At 44.1% G+C, this 17,349-nt stretch overlaps 1 protein-coding gene and 1 long non-coding RNA gene across 3 annotated transcripts in view; one reads left to right on the plus strand and one right to left on the minus strand.

Annotated features, from left to right (window-relative positions):
* The first annotated feature begins 1,773 nt into the window (after positions 1 to 1,773).
* Positions 1,774 to 17,349, plus strand: part of LOC139562880 (uncharacterized) — a 60,946-nt gene continuing 45,370 nt past the window's right edge. Inside the window, exon 1 of the long non-coding RNA XR_011672459.1 lies at positions 1,774 to 2,030. This is a non-coding gene — a long non-coding RNA (uncharacterized lncRNA). The remainder of the gene's footprint in view (positions 2,031 to 17,349) is intronic.
* The window catches only part of LOC139562879 (teashirt homolog 3-like), a 34,926-nt gene continuing 29,166 nt past the window's right edge, over positions 11,590 to 17,349 (minus strand). For both annotated transcript variants that reach the window (XM_071381003.1, XM_071381002.1), the window contains exon 2: positions 11,590 to 16,476. In XM_071381003.1, the coding sequence (XP_071237104.1) occupies positions 13,082 to 16,381 (3,300 nt within the window). In that variant the 5' untranslated portion in view covers positions 16,382 to 16,476 and the 3' untranslated portion in view covers positions 11,590 to 13,081. The remainder of the gene's footprint in view (positions 16,477 to 17,349) is intronic.

Below are 17,349 nucleotides of genomic sequence, written 5' to 3' on the forward strand. Positions count from 1 at the left end.
TCTGACATGGCAACGGCACCATGCAATGCACCCTGGACTGAAGAGGCAGACAAATAGGAGAAATGTGGTAGACCCTCTGTTAAATTACACATTTCTCGAGGTAGGAATATCAATGGCTCATTCGAGAGAACGACAACCTCCCGCATTATGACATCGGACAGTATTGAAATCTGATATGTATGATAGACAATTTTTGCTCACTAAAAGTCGTATTCCTAATAACCTCTAGTGTAGTGAGAGTGGCTTTATCACAATGCCACGTCATACCGGCCGGATTTCTCCGTGCTTGATCGGCAATAGCTCAGATAAACATGATATCATGAAATGCCCCCGGGAATCGATAGAACATCGCTCAGAGATACACAAAATCAATATAACATTCCAAATGGGTGAATCTTTCTTTAAAAGGTCGGTTTAGGGAAATTTTCAAGACAGTTTCAATCCAAGATTGCCTGAAGTAATAGTTGTAAATCAGTAAATGCATAATCTGCACTGCAGTTACATACAGTATGCTATGCCAAGTACAGAACATACTAATTCAATGTAGCCTACATCAAAAACATTGCTGGGCAGTTGATACGTAAGGCAACATACGTGTAGGTTTCCAAAGACACACAAGTATAAGTGTGTATGTCTAAATCCCCTTCCCCCACATTCCCCAAACTAGTCCAGTGTCTCAGTAATGAAATCACTCTCAGCATTAGGAAGTGTGTTGGCATTTATTCTTTATTTCCTGTGCAACAGTTATAGCACTCGGGGGGAAATGAGGGCCTGCCAATAAAAGTTCCACCCTGGCATGAGCTGAGGTTTCTCAAATGAAGACATATGTCACAGGGAGACTCGGCAAAAGGCCTGGAGAACTTTTCAGCGCAGCATATACTCTTTTAACAAAAAGGCCCATAAATTCAACCTTTCCAATGCGACACAAATGAAATTTCGAGCCTGAAGTTTTGGTAATTTCTTTCCCAGATGATTGGAATGAATATGGGGTAGTTAAAGTTTAATATCCTATTATGTGTCTCTGTTTAACTTGCGTGGCCTGTCAGGGATGCTAGCTGCCTCTCCCTGGGCTCTGTCGATATTTTCCAAGGCAGACTGATTGTTGTACCAACTCAAGGAGGGTATTTAATACGACAGCTTTCACTCCAGTGAACAATTTGTGTCATTTTTGACGAAAGGGTCTGCACTAGTTTAGCTTCCAGCCTGTATTATTATTTTCTACAAGGATAGAAAATGTTCAAAAGAAGCCAGGTGTTGACTGTGACAACTGCAGCTATGTCACATCCAGCATCTTGTGCAATGAAGCTAGTGCTAGAGCAGTTTAATCAGTTATTGACAGTGTTGGGGAGTAGTGAACGAGTAATTAAACTACATTTTGCAGTAGTTTGATGGTAATTGAACTAGATTCAAATCTTGGTAATGTTTTCAGTAGTTAATTACTTTTTTGGCCATGTAGCGGTGTAGCTAACTACTGGAACTACTCACGATTTTTGCTAAAATAAAATAAAATATGGGAAGGTAAGATTTTCCCAGATTTTTCGGCTTCAGAATTCTCACTTGAAACATTGTTTTTGTGTTTAATAGGATGAATTACACATTCTGTTAATGAGCGACTGAACGCACTGATTCCGCATGTGTTTCTCTGTTGCTCATTAAGAAAAACGAGATTTCAGTCTTTGGGGTGTGGTTCAATGTGGCAGTTACTGATGTTTGTCCCCCATGAGACACAACAGGAACCAAGCCAGTATCACTTCCTCAAAAAACACAACTCAAAGAACTCTGGAATAAATGTGTACGTTTTTGCCTTAGCTAAATTCTACAACTAGCTAAGGTGTTTGGTGCAGTATTTCTCAAGTTAAAATATGCTGCGAAGTGTTTTGGGATGTAAACAAAGTCCAATCCGCTGCGCTGCTGGGAAGTCTGTCTCAGTACAGAACTGTGGTAGGATTGGATAGAGCACAATCGCCGCAGCTGTGTATCCCGTGTCAGTGGGCAAGTGAGCATTGTTGAAATCAAAACCTAACCCTCAAGTAAGTCATGACAAACTTACTTACAAAACTCCTTTATGTACGAGACTGACTTTATGACCAAAATTATCCCATTTACACTTTGTAGTAAATTTTGACACTAGAATACACTTTTCAGACTAATATCCATGCCACATAGTCCGTTTTCTTTCAGATAAGTCGTTCATTTCCTTCAGTCGCGCTTTAACATCTGACCACAGAGTGATCTGCTCTTGCAATTTGTATTCTATGACATTTCTGATTTAGATATGATAATTTTTCACAAAGTAGTTTGGGTGTAGGGAACTACTTTTTCAATGTAAACTATAACATTTTCTTCAGGGTAGCTTTAGTGTAACTTGGTAAACTATATTTTCAGAGGAGCTTCCCTAACACTGATTATTGATTAACACGCTCCTGCCTCTCTTCCATGACCATGATAATGTGCTGAATTCACGGCACACTTTCCACATCTGTGACACATACTGAAATGACAAGCATGAACGTCTAATTGATTGGATTAATTGCTAAGTGGTGATTCATAATTGAATTTGACTTGATTAAATACCCAGGGTAATTGTAATGAAATACACATTACATAAGTGCTTAGGAAAAAGGTGTCCAGCCTTTGTCTGCTACTCCCAGTTCCAGATACACCTGCAATGCTAAATCATAAGCGCCTCACTAGATACCGCCAGGCTGGAAATGTTTTGTGCTGTTTTTGCAATTCCTCAATGTGGATTTATATCTTTTGCTTTGGGAAAGGTTGTAATATTTCACGGCTTACAGTGAGAAGTGCTAGTACAGTACACTCACAGGAATGGGGGAGGGAGAAGACGATTTGAAGGGAAGGTTGAAATACGGTATCAGCAAATATTGTAATTTCATTTTGATAAGGCCATGCTTAAAAACAGGGATGGTTCATCCACAGGAAAGACTTGTGGTTTTATTTTACATATCCCTAGCTTTGGGATGCTCCCCGACAATCATTAGTGCATCCCACAACAGGGGATATCTGCAAATTAGAACAGGTGCAACGCTCCCACTCCCACAATGCACCGAGAGCCTTGATAACACAAACCTCTCTGCAGTTACTTCCTGAAATGCAGTGTGTGTGTGTTTTTTATTCTCTGCCTTGTCAGAATTTCCTTTCAAACCCATCTGATCAGGTCGAGTCTCATCACGCTGTCACCCCAGCTCTCTTTTCATTAGTCTAGCGCTCTCCGTTCGCCTAGCCAAGCAGAAGAACTCAAACACATGCGCAAATTAAATCGACATCCAAACTCACTGCGATATACAAAGCAATTTAAATGATATTCATTAGAGCGATGACAAGTCCTGATGAGCCTTTCAGGAGGAGAGCACTCCTTCAGCTTTTTGCCGACTCTGTTTCATGGCCACTGAGGCGTGACGGGCGTCACTGCACCTTCACTTAAATACCCACAATACAGAGAGGTTCCTTCCCTCTGCACACACCTACCGCTCCTCCCTCTCCTCCCTTGTCCCCTCTGTCTTTTTAAAACAGAGAGAGCCTATCCATGGTTTACAAACTGACCCCATTTAGAAGGTGCATTCTTCACCCCTATTTCCTCTCAGTTTAGTATATTTTCTACCATGCTTTTTTCATTATTGAGATTATATTTATATCCATGGCAATTAACTGCTGTCAGCTGTTCTAATGTATAAAAACGTCAAGATGTATTTTTTCGCTTCTTCTTCTCATTCGGACATGAGCCAATTAATTTAGGCTTTTTCGCGCAGCCCTTAATTAACCCCTTCAGGACTGAAAATATGTCTAATGCCAGTGATTGAGGCCAAGCTTGAAATAACCCAGCCCAGGCAGCACCACAGCACTGGGAAAGACTTCTGTGGGAAAGATGCACTGATTACTGCTGTTCTTTGTTTGGTCTGTATGCATACATTAAATCCCATCATTCATTAGCATTTGATTGTGGAAAAACAGAGCCAGTTATATCATAAAATGTCTAGCATATGTAATGTGTTTTCTACATGATTCCAAGCCTGTGAGTCTTTCCGAGATTGCTCGTCCTTTGTTCCATGATAGCTTCAGCACTGCAGACATTTGGTCTGATGTTGTAATCAATTTGTGCGACCAGACGTGGTCTGGACGTGTGTTAATTAAGGTGCTTGTGGGAGGAAATAATTTAAGCGTGATAATGAGCTTTAAGAGGACTGGTGAGCGGGTGTCATCCCAGGAGCTCAGCGACAGAGAGGATCTCAGATTGGGACAGGATCACCCCCCACCCTGTTTAACCCCTAAAGTTACATACTGTAGACATCTCGTGGGACACACATGATATCACTAAACCTACCCATCAAAACAGATCACAGAATTCACATTTGATGTTAGTCCCTTTGATATGACCATACCAATGCAATCTCATTGAGATATCACTCAAAGCAACAAATTCAATTACATGTTTTATTAAAAACGTGGATAAATGTGCAATTTCTTGTTTATGTTATTTGGGAGTAATCAGAAATGTGTTGCAATGTTGTCAAACATACGTAACCATATCGCATATAATTATCTCACTGTTTCTTGGTTCATTTCAAATATTGATGGAACTAAATATGCACACCTAGGAGCAAATCCGTATGAATGTCCGATAGACCATCTATTGCCATTATTTTTGCTGAGGCAACAGTATTAAGATCACAATGCACCACAATATGTGTTAAAACAGTCCTTTATTTCTATTTGTGTTATTGGCACAATCATAATGAAGATTGTGACACCATCAAGGCATATTTTCGCTCTGGCTATTAAAAGAAAAAAATGACTCTTCATATAGAGTGGGGTCATGGATTTGAACCAATAATATATTAGTGCCTTAGGGGGAGGGACGGTGGTGTTTGACCCTGTATACTGGTATAGCCCTGAACATCCTCCAGAGTTGGAGATAGTGATGGACATCACTCCGGGGGGTGGGATGGGGACTGGGGGTCATTTTAAATGGTGCTAAGCACTTTCCCTTATCGCCTAGCTTCGGCTGTCTGACCCCTGACCTGGGGAGATATTTCCACATCGGAGGCTGAGAGGAGACAGCTTCCTCACATTGGTTAACGGGAGAAAAAGCTTGGGAGAACTGAATCCGCCCTTTGTGATCACTGGGAATGATAGGAACGAGAGCCACTTACAGATCCATCTCACTGATAAACTGACTCGTCCTCTTTCTTAATAGCGTCTCACTTAAAAGGTTGCCACAAACCGTACTGGTCAGCTATGTATTACTCTTGAAATCCCTAACAACAACTGCTGTAGTAGAAAGAGTAGGCCTATAGTAAACTATGATCAACAGCAACAGCAGAAACAACAGCGATTAACAGTAAAACAACAACCATCATGTAGTCATGGTTATAGTTATTGTGAAGCCCTAACAGGTTGTAGCTGCAGGGTGTTTGCAGGTTTGTTGAATAAGAAGGATATACATGAAGAGGCAACAGTAACGTAAGCAGTGTACACGCGAGGTACCAGACAACATCACATCTTATCTGACGAAAGCTAGAGCAACAAGCCAAGCACATTTTCAATATTGTTTTCTACCGGCTAGGGCCAGATGTCATCTTTCTGCAACTGAAAATATTATATTTAGCAAGGGATAAAGTTTGAACTCAGCCACCAATATTGTCTTACAACACTTCAGGGAGAAAAGCAAGCATTTGAAGGTTCAAAGAGGTGATTGTGTTGATTGTGTTGTCCTAACGGGATCCATCAGAGGTGTGAGTTAGGGACTGGTGATGTATTTCCTGGAACATGAAAAGATCTAGAGGCTGGCCTGGGAACAGATATCAGATATCAGTTCAGTTGGAGCTCTTCTATTCCCTACTCTTGGTAGGGTGGCAGCCTGCAGCCATTAGCTGACCCCTGTGTAGGGTTCACGGGGGTGAGTGACAGGTCAGCAGAACCAGGCCCGTGTTTGTGTAACTAGACAGGAGGACTGTGGGAGAACACCGCTTGACCCTTCAGTGACAATGTGAAAGGGATAGTCTTGTTTGAGAGGGTTTTAACCTCCACCCCTAGGTCTATTACTGTGGCTAACGGACAAGGAACAGCAATGTGTTGCTAAACTATACCTACTCCAAATGGTGTTGTTTTTGGTAGCACTTTCTATGAGGCATTCACATATAATGCTTTAATACAATTATAGCACCTTATAATAGCCTACTCGGGGCGGTAGGTAGCCCAGCGGCTAAGGAGCTGGATGTTTTACCGAAAGATGTCCGTTTCAATTCCCGGGCCAGGTGCTGAAACAATAAGGGGGAATTGGTCTAGCAACTGGAGGGCTACTGGGTTCACATCCTAAAGACATTCCCCTACAGTTAGGCCCTTGAGTAAGGCCCCTAACCCCACAACTTGCTTTTCATCCAGGGGTGCTGCCCTGCAGCTTGACCCTGACTGTATACCGTAATGTGTGATGTCTTGAGAATGGAGCAGAAAACACATTTCCGTTGTTGGCTACGTTACGGACAATAAAGTTATATTCTATTCTGTTCTATACAATGTGCAAGTGACGTGTCAATTTTCCTTCCGTATTCCTTGTTTTGTAGGCTAAGAATGAGCCTCAAATTTGCATCGTCAATGTCTAGAACTACACATGAACTACAAATCTTTTGACAGCTCACCGGTCTACAAACCAATTTGTTTTGGCATTAAAAAAAAGTTATGGCAGGTAATATTCAGCAAAAAACAATCAGCGTAATCTAATATAAAACACATCAAACGGCCTGTAACTGACGGGTTCTTACCGTCCTGTAAATCCTCAGCTTGAGCAGGCACGCTCTGGCTTGCTATCAAAGCAGCAGGCAGGTTAGGAGATGTAGTGCAAATGAGACTTTTCTAACTTGTTGATCGTCATAAAAGGCATCGGACATGACTAAGTCAATACACAATTACGTGTATGATTGTATATATGCAGTATATCTCTTAAATTACCTTGTTTTCGTGATATATTTGATGATATAATCTTGAAGTCTAGTCAAGCGATTATGGGACATGACCCGGAAGTATGACATACTTTGAACACGTCACTTTCATAGAGTATTCTCACTATAGATATCGTAATTGCTCATCCCCTTTACCAACGTGTGCTATGGCAGTGCCAACACAATATACATCACTGGCTACATTTATTATCTGTATTATCAGAAATAATGAAAACTTACCTTCGGGTATCTTCCCAGCTCATTGGTAGACGGCATGGTTTGGGTTCAATTCTTCCGGTCTTTATCATGGTTAAAGTACAAAAGTGTCATGAATGTAATAATTAACTAGAAAAGTACATTTCTTGAAGAAAATGTGGTGTCCTTTATAGCTTGTGGAGGATCTATTGATTGATGGGATAGAATAGCTGTTGGTGAGTTATTTTATACTAATTTATGCCAATTGATATAGTTATAGTTGATACTAGTTTTAAAGAATTTGAAGTTAGGATAGCCTGAACATGTGACAGTTGGTTTGGTGGCTCTAGCTTGAACGGTTCAAGAGTTACTGTTGGTGAGTTAATTAATGCTTAGTTATGCACATTTATATAGTTATAGTTGATAAACGTTTTAAGGAATTTGACGTTTGGATAGTCTGAACCTTTTAAAGTTGGTCCTATAGCTTAATTGGCTAAGAAGCAGGACCATTTTGAATATTGTAGCTTCCTCCGGATTCCTACAGTATGGTTCTCATTCAAACCTATGTTCATTTAGGCACATTTAAAATGGTTATAGTTCAAAAATAATCTATAGTATCAAAAATATTTTCTCAAGCAATCTAAGTTGCGAGAGTCTACACACTTGGAAGTTTGTTTCATGTTGACAGCTTAAATCGTTTAAGGGCCAGAAAGGGTGGAAGAAAATAATAATAATAATAAGACTATAAGAAATCTAAAGCTCTGATTTGCCTTCAGCAAACACACCTAATGAGTACTGTCTTGCATTTACCCAGGTTAGCAGCACTAGGTAGCTAACATACATGTACGTGGAAAAGCTAGGCACCCCTCGACACTTACTTAGCTAGTGAGCTAACTGACACTAACCAGCTTAGCAACCGAGTCAAATTAAGCTTTGAGGAAAAAATGCAATAGGTACATTACTGAAACAAGCCTGGCTAGCGAACTTACTGCATTTCCATCAAACTCCATTAGACAGCAGTTCTCTGCACCATGCAACAACTCAACCAGAGCGGTTCCTTCCGGTTCCAGTGGCCATCATAAACCCTTCCACTTCCACCATGCAGATGAGAGAGTAAAGAGCATGACCAGTGTCATGAGGACAGTACTGTGGCTATGATGACAGCAGTAGAAATGCACAATTGCAGTGTGTCCCTGGGGTCTCCATTTCATCGTGTTTCAAAGACATGCTGGAATGACATTGTTACCAAGGCAAATTCAAATGGATTATTAGATAAATAAAGCCTTTGCAAATAGGGAACATCTTCAGCCATGAAACTATTCCTGTTCTGTGAAGACAGTATGCCAAACAGTACTATAAATAGTGTTTGCTTGTATGTGTGTGTGTGTGTGTGTGCACTGCAGGTGCTTATGACTGTAGGCCTAAGTGCATGTAATTCTATGTAGGTCTATATGTGTCACGTAGGCCTAGTAAGTGAGTCCTGAGATCCATTTCTGTCTTATCTAGGGTGAGGATCCGTGGTGTAATATGGCATTGCTGCTGCAAATCTTTATGGTCTTTGTTGTTACGGAGAGGTTATGTTTGTCCCCTGTTCTGCAATAAAGAACACAGGCGTCATTATTCTATTGAAACCACACACACATAGCATACATTTCTCCGTGTGTGTGTGTGATTCTTTTTTGTGTGGTGGGGAAGTGTGAACAGTGTTTGTGGCGTTTAGAGGAAATTACCCCCCACGCTCCTTGGCCAGAGCAGATAGTTCCCCTAAGCTGCATGGCATATTGATTTCTTGTTGTGAGGAGTGCTGTTCAAGCCCCATTTAAGATTTCCATCCCGCGTGTAGCCCTGAGCACACCACAGCCACGTAAATTAAGGAAATTGCACATTCATCACACACGTTATTTTAAGATACTTTGGTAACGTGACGTCCGGAAGATCTACGGCGGTGCATTACAAGCCGCCGCTCCACTCTTCCTCCTTTCCTCTGTCTTCCCCACCCCCTCCCTCCCTCCCTCTCTCTCCCTCCCTCTCTCTGCAGGCTGGGGTAACGGTCAGGTCAGCGGGACACGCCCGTGATTTAGACGCATGCCAGTATTTTTCACATTAGTATTTTTTTTTTGTGTGTTAGAGAATTTACAGGTCCTCCTTAAATTAGCATGTCTAATGGGACTGCTTCCAAGGTGAAGGTGTTGTTGGAGAAGTGAATTATTAGGCATGTAAATAACACAGGTTAAATAACTCCCTTCAAACTCAAAGGCCTCTCCAGACATTGTACAACACGGGGTCAACAGTGGAGAATAAATCCAGGCCCATCGGTAGTGTGTGTGTGTGTGTGTGCGCGTGTGTGCGATTCCATGAGCCTGCTGGACAGCATATTTCACGCCATGTGAAGGTGTACGTTTGTGTGGAACCTGAACGCCTGTGTTTCCATTTTCTTGTCATTTTAAATCACTATAGCCTAACAGTAGGGCGTGACACACGTCTTAATCAGAATGATTTCCCCCCCTCATCAATGTCTGGAATTACTTCTGAAAACGTGGCTTCACTACATGGAACGCTTTTGTAGTACATTTTTCGGAACACTCAATAGAACAAATGAAATGAGGGCAGCAGTATTCATAACCTTGAAGGACCTAAAAGCATCCTCAGGAGAACAGTGAATTGCTAGCTGGGAAGGAGAATCACGTCGTACTTGTAGACGTGTGCGTTTGTCTGTCGTAGGGCTTTGTCTGTGTTATGCAGTGTGGATCCATTGTGCAGTGTGGATCCATTGAGGGCGTATTACATTACACCTGATGAAGCTATCTCAATCTGCAGTACACTGCAGCTACACTAAGGATCAAGTCTGAGCAGCTTAAAGTCGCACATCGGCTGTGTTGTACTGTACGCTCTTCCCTGGAGGATGCCCACGTTTACGTTTCGTTGGTTACAACGCAGCAGTAATGTGCTAGCACGTAGGAACATATCCAAAATGCAAGTAAGATGTTAGTCTCCATAGCATATTTGAGCCAGTGCATTCCTTTCATCTAACATGGATATTTCCTTTTCATATTTTGGCATAGCACTCATACCACATAAAAAGTCATTTTATCCAAAATCCTGCACACGTGACCATTTGTTCTTTTGATACTCATTTTAAACTGAGTACATCCACACATCTATCTGGAGACATGAAGCCTGTAGTGTGAGGGATTGTGGGGAATACATAGTGAATAAGTGTGAGTGTGTGTGTGTGCATGTGCCTTCAGGCTACACATTGTCTCCTGTACGCCTGTTTTGAACCTTAATAAGCCCAGCCCACTCTGAGCTCCCTGGATGTGAGAGGGCACGGAAAATGCTCTCCTTACACTTCAATTTCACGCATATTTTCTTTTGCGACTAATGAGAGCCTTAAATACGGCGCCAGACGTCAGGCACGGCTGTGAAGGCTGACATTTTCACATACAGCGGCACCTTGTCACCACGGATGAAGTCCCTCTACCTGGCAGCTGAAGGGTGTGTGGGTGTGTGTGTGGTTGTTGGTCTATAACTATGTGTCGGAGTTTATCTGTGAGGTGGTTTTGGTGACAGGACCTGACGCAAAACATATTCAGCGGCTCAAAGAAGAAAACCGTAAGGACAAAATATGAAGTTGAGAAACAGTCCTCCATCCCTCCTTCTCCACCTCCTCTATTGTGAGCGAATGGCCTGATTCACGGAGAGGCAATGGGCCTAGTATCTGTAACCAACTAACTAACTGTCCTGATAGACTGCATTTAATTGTTGTTGCATATAGCTGAGGACTTGAAAGCCATGAGCTCATCGCTGCGGCATTGTTGTCATCCTCCATGAGGCCTAAACAACGGCCTCCCCTCTCTTAAAAAAAAATAAAAAATCTACTATACACACAAAATGGAAGTCGGGGTTAATTACAGAGCGGGGAATAAAATGGTGAAAATGAGACAGCTAGTGCCAGGGTTTATGCAATTATCTGCTACATCCAGTCATCGAGATGGAGGGGGAAGGGAATATCTCAGTTCACATATTGTTGTGTTTGTGAATGGAGATGCCACACAGCTACGAGTTACCTGCTGTTCAGTATGTGGATTCTATTTCCCCTTTCCTATGTAGCCCAACACAACCACATGGAGAAGATCGCAGGCAGACTGATACACACACTTGATGGACATGTGATACTGGTGCCACCACTATAGTGCTTGGGTGGTGTCTGTCTCTGAGGCTCCCCATAGTGGCCCCTGATATGGCCCATAGGCTATTCCTGTTCCAGGCAGAGCTTTGTGGAAACACACAGGATGATGGTGTGACAGCTTTCATCTTCTGCAGGGCCCTGCCACTCACTGTAAACTCGTCCAGAACTCATCACCGCCAGAAACAATTTTCCGTTTAATGTGCTCATTAGAAAACGCACAGCACCTACATAATCGTGAGCCACGACACACAGTGTTATTGCAAAAACGGTTTCCTTTTTAATGCTGCAGTAGAAAAAAAGGTTATACGAAGTCATATAATGGGTGCTTCATTGTCAACAACAACAACAAAAAACACGGCACAGAATGCATAACAGTGTCTGTGCTGTTTACATGCCAATATTTTACACCTAAGATTTCATTACACTGGCAGCTGTCAGTTACTTCAGCAAATGACCTGCCAAAAATGTTGCAGAACTGTCAATCAGAGGTGAGGTAACTATGGTTACCTTTCATATCCCCAAAAGATAAAGCTGCAGTGCGGAATTGTGGGAGAGTAATTAGACAGAAAAAAGAAAATACCAATCCAAAGGCATCCTACGATGTGAAACAACAACCAAGAGTGCTTATAAATAAGAGGATACATGTGGAATTCTTCCTTACTTCATAAAGTAACATCTTTTGTACAACCTTTTATCTTTTAATGTTCAAATACCGGCACATGTACTGTCTTGTACTAGAGGTTTAACCCTTTGAGCACGAGGTGGAAATAAAAGATTTCTGGGTAATTTTGTTCCTCTTATTTTCATATCATTTGATTAAATAACATATTTATAAAACTATTGTGCAAAACAATTTCATTAATGTCTTCATATATTGTGCACCAGTAGATAGTCATACTCCTCTTAAATTAAAAATATAAAAATGATGCATAATTTAGACAGGAATTAGTATATATGTTTTTATATACATTTTTACACAGACCTGAATTCATAAAGGTCCCTGATTAAACAAAGTAAACGACTTCAGATTGAGATTTTGCATCACATACAATGCATCTTTAGAGATTGGTTGTTGGACAGGGACATATAGTACTTTCATTGTGCAGCTTACAAACCACACAATAGCTTGGTCAATTCCAATCTAAAATAGTTTGTTTCGAGAAGGGTTTTGGATCATTCGGGTAGAAGTGCTTGGCCGTACTCAGAGGGTTAAATTTCAGATGCTGACACCAGCACATAAAGATCACATTAACAAAAAGAGAGGGAAAGAGAGAGAAAAAAGAAAAGTGCACCAGATTTAGTTAACCAAATGTTAAACTAAACTGTTTAATTTATGCATGCAGCTTATCGCATCTCACGGATGCCAAAATATAAAGAAATCAAATCCAATTGACACAACTTTCAAATACATACCACTTCATTTTAAAATATTGTTCAACCTTCATTTGTTTTATCAGTGACAACAGCACCTCTTTCTTCAACACTGCACATTTAAAAAATGACCGTCTTTTCAAAAAAAGGAGAGCATAAACAAACAAAAGCTTCTTGGGCCAGAGTGAGTCTCCCTTTAAAGAAAATCAGAAACCATGTGCCGAAACTAAACAGTAGTTCCACGGCATCTTTGTGCAGTTTCATCACTTAATAGTTTTTAGTCCTTTTTTTGAAAGAAATGTCTGTGAAAAGCTAAAGATAGACCAAGAGAGAACGGGAGAGAAAGAGAGTGCAGCATGTCCACAGCTTAGTGCTACTGTTTCTCTAGCTCACACACATACATAAGGTGGTCCTCTGGGGATTTCCCATGGGTCTTGCTCAGGTGGAGCTTGACCGCGTGCTTGCTTGCAAAAGTCCGGTTGCAGAGCTTGCACTGATACGAGGTGCTGCTACCGTCCTCGTCAGGGGAGGGGGACAGGGAGTGGGCGTGGGAGAGGGAGTGAGGGTTGGAGTGGGAGTGGTTGGAGAGCAGTTTTTCGGACAGGCTTTTGGTGTGACGTGAGATCTGGCTGACAAGCTGTTCTCCAGACAGTTTGGCCAGGTCTCTGAGTCTGAAGCCCAGGTGAGACTCCAAGTGGCTGACATAGGTGGAGGGGGAACGAATCTGAGAAGCACAGTCGCTGCAGAAGAACACTGGGTGGCCTGAGTCCAGGTTTTTTAAGAACTTCGTCCCTCCGGTTCTCCTCAGCTGGTACTTGACGTTGGCCAGCCAGTGGCTGATGGTCGTCATGGAGAGGCCTGTGAAACGAGAGATGTGCATCCTCTCCTGGGGGCTCAGGTCTGACATCACATACTTCCCATCGCCAGTCTGCCGGAGGCTGGCAGTAAACTGGGCCTGTAGGATGAGCAGGTGTTGGGGGTTCCAGTTGGACTGCCGGCCCTTGCGTTTCTGGGCTGGAGAGATCTCCTCGAGCTCCTCTTGAGTGGAACCCTCGATGTCAGACCTTTCCGACAGGCTGGTGGGCGTGGAGGACTTGGAAGCTTGACTCTCGGTGAGGTTTCTCAGCATGTCTGATATGTCAGACAGGGCGTTCTCACGCAGCGGGGAGTTGGACATGAATGAGGCCACAGCAGACGAGGCCTTGGCCATGGTGGCTGTGGAGGAGGGGGAGCCCGAGGAGGGTGTTGATGTGGATGACGACAGGGCAGCTGAACCCAGGGAGCTACTCTTTTCATTCTTGCCTTTGGTCAGGTCTATTGGTTGGTCGTTGTTGACGTGGTAGAAGTAGCGGTCCAAGTGCTCGTTGTTTTTTTTGGTCTGAGCTGGGGTGGAAGCGGCGACCGCGGCCTTCTCTGCCAGGTTGTTGCTCATCTTGAAGAGCATGCTCATGGGGTCCAGGGACGGCAGAGCAGGCTTGGCTGCCTTACCCAGGTGGACGTTCATCACGGACTGAAGCGCACTTAGAGGATTGACGAAGGGCTGCTCTGGCGGGTGGTCTGTAATAATGGCTGTGCTGCCACACAAGGCAGAGATGGGGGATTTGACAGCAGACTCCATTCCATTCTCCAGCGACTCCTTCATATTGGCGTCACCGTTACAGTCTTTGTGGCTGCCTCCTCCGATGCTCTCTGGGGTTTTAGACCCTCTCCTCTCTTTAGGGGACTCCCCTCTGGCTGACTCCCCGGCCTCGCTGCTGCAGGGGGAGGGTGTGGCTTGTCTCATTGGGGACACCCTTACACTGGGCTCCCGCATCTTCTCCTCCACCTTGGCTACTTTCTCAGTCACCTTCTTCACCAGCTCCTCCATGGCGTGGAAGTTGTTTTTGGGGAGAGGAGAGGTCTGACGGCTGGGCGGGGAGATCAGAGGTTGGTTTTTGGCATTTTGGAAAAGGGTCTCTCCTCCAGGGAACATGTACTTCAGGGCTGAGCTCTTCCCTGAGTGGGCCAGTGAGAGCTTCATGATGTTGGGCAGCTGGTATGCAGCATGGATGCTGGGGTAGCCCCCCCAGCTGGGAGCACCGTTCTGTGCTTTGTTGATGGCTGATGTCACTGTGTTCTCCAAGGACTTCAGGATGTCAAACCCTCCCTTAGGGCTCTCCTCCAAATCCTCCTCTGTTAAGTAAGAGTATTTGGAGGAGATATCGAATTTCTCCTCTGTCTCGTCATCTCCGGTCTTCTTGTCTTTGCTGCTGTTAGTGGTTTCCTTCATACATTCCTCTTCCTTCTCCTCCTTCTTAATCTCCACAGCCATGGCAGGGGAAATACTAGAGGGAGGAGGTATAGGTGGAGGAGGTGGGGAAAATGCTGTGGCTGCCAGTGGCACAGACTGGAATTTCTCCTCACCAGCAGAGATGATGGGGATGGGTGCTGGGGGAGACTCCATGATGGGCTTGCCTTTCTTAATGGCAGAGTTTGTGACCTTGATGAAGTGACCGGTCACCATCATGTGTGCTGTTAGCTCCTGAAGTGTATCGTGGGAGCTGCCACATTCCATGCATTTCAGGATCTGGGACTTCCTGGACTCGAACTGCCATGCATAACTGGCTCCATTCTGGTGTCCGTAACGGTTGTTTGGGGTGATGTAGGGGTTGGATGCCTTCTGGAGGGGGTCATAAGGGTCATTTAGGGAAGTTTTGGGGGTGCCCCCATTGGAGTCTGGGGAGCTGGGGAGGTCGAGCTCGATGGGGGCTCTCTTCCGGGCGGAGGAGATGATCTTGGCTGCCACAGGAGTCAATGGCTCCTTCAGAGGCACTTTCTGGTAGTGTTTTGTCTTAATCATGTGGACACTGAGGTCCTGCAGAGACTCAAAGGAATGTCCACAGTACATACACTTCAGGACCTTCTGGGCATCTTCTTTCCCTTCCATCTCCAGGAGGGATCGTTTACGTGGCTTGGACCAGCGCTTGGTGCCGTCGCTGTCTGTCTCGTGGTTGTCATCGCGGTAGTGGCCTGTCTCATTCATGTGTACAGTCAGCCCCACCAGCGTGTCGTAGGCAGCACTGCAGTCCTTGCAGCGGAACTTACTGGCACCTGTGAAGATGGAGCCGTAGAGCTTTGTGCTCTGACGGTAGAGCTGCACGGTGCTGAATAGGTTGTTTTGCTCCGCTGCTGGGTGGATGAGCCGGTTCTGGTTCTGAGAGACCTGCTGGAGGGTCTTGGCCACGGCGGACTGGTGCCAGTCGTAACCATTGCCATTGCTGCCACAACTGCTGCTACTGCTACTGCTGCTGCTGCTGTGGCTGCGTGGAGGTTTCTCCACCGCTGCCGGCTGGGTGAGGTTGAGGTTCAGAGACGACCAGTAAGAGTTGGTCAGGAAGCTGGTGTAGATGGCCTTCATCTGCTCCAGGCTGTCTGGCCCGGTGGTGGCGCCGTCCTCCGTGGCTATAGCTGTGCTGGTGGCCATCACGACAGAGGAAGATGGCGACAAGGGCGTTAGTGGCACCTTCGCGACCTCCTCCTCATTTTTGAGAGAGGCACTCTCAAAGTCTGACATGCGGTCACTGGACTCACTCAGGTGAGACTCATTGTCCAACTCATGGCCGGAGAAGTCGGCCACGGGGGAGTCGTGGAAACCAGGCCGGTCATTGAAAAGGAAGTCCTTGTCTTGGCACATGTACTTGACCGCAGGCTCCTCCTCCCCGGCAGAGTCCTCCCCTTCCAGGTCCTCATCGAGCAGGGCAGCCTCCTTCTCATCCTCAGGGGCATACGCTGAGGGAACAGAGAGAGAAACAGAGAGAGGATTGTTATTACCACAGCACACCATGTCTAATGATGAAGATCTCCAATTTGGCATTCTTGCGATGCCTTGCATTTCAGACAGCTGATAGAAATACTAGAATGTTCTTTCCATATCAGAAAAACAAAGCAATCACAGACGAGACCACTTCATATCATAAGCTGTTGCTGTAAATCCATTTCAACTTCCCCATTGCATTTACATTGTTTTCCAAATGGAGTAAAGTTCCAGCCTCCCTCCCTCCCACCCACCCCCTTTGTTCTTTACTGCAGAGAATGAGAAAGACAGAGAGAGAAGAGGGAGAGGAAATGGCTCTTCAAACACAACTTGCCACCTTATTCTTCTCAAGGGGCAACAGCTTGAAATTAAAACTAAATTTGAAATTAATGAAGCAGATTCTGGAGGTGGCATTCGTTTCTGAAGTAATAAATGACTTGTATCAACCTCCGAGACAGCAGTTCCTGTCTGTCAATTAATATGTCTTACGCTTCTTCTTCAGCCTCTAATGCATTTCTTAACAGACACACTCACCATTTAAGCATGCATTTCCACCCATTGCACGGCACAGGCTCGCCTCCTTGTAAATACAAATGAATGTATGTGCGTTTCCAACGCCAAATCTCTCAGAACAAAACACATTTACTTCAATTACAAAAGATGAGAAAGTCGAGTTATTATTTACAGTTTAGCCCGGAGAGTATGCTTTCAATTTATATTCAAATCCCCCCTGTTTAAAACAATCAAATGTGGATTGCAGTGAGATGGAAAGACACAAATAGAAAAGCACTTTCTATCATTGTGCAGACACGTACACACAAATGTATTATTTTGCGATGGAGGCTGTC

This window comes from Salvelinus alpinus, chromosome 33, assembly GCF_045679555.1.
Source record: "Salvelinus alpinus chromosome 33, SLU_Salpinus.1, whole genome shotgun sequence".
Classification (NCBI taxonomy): Eukaryota; Metazoa; Chordata; class Actinopteri; order Salmoniformes; family Salmonidae; genus Salvelinus; species Salvelinus alpinus.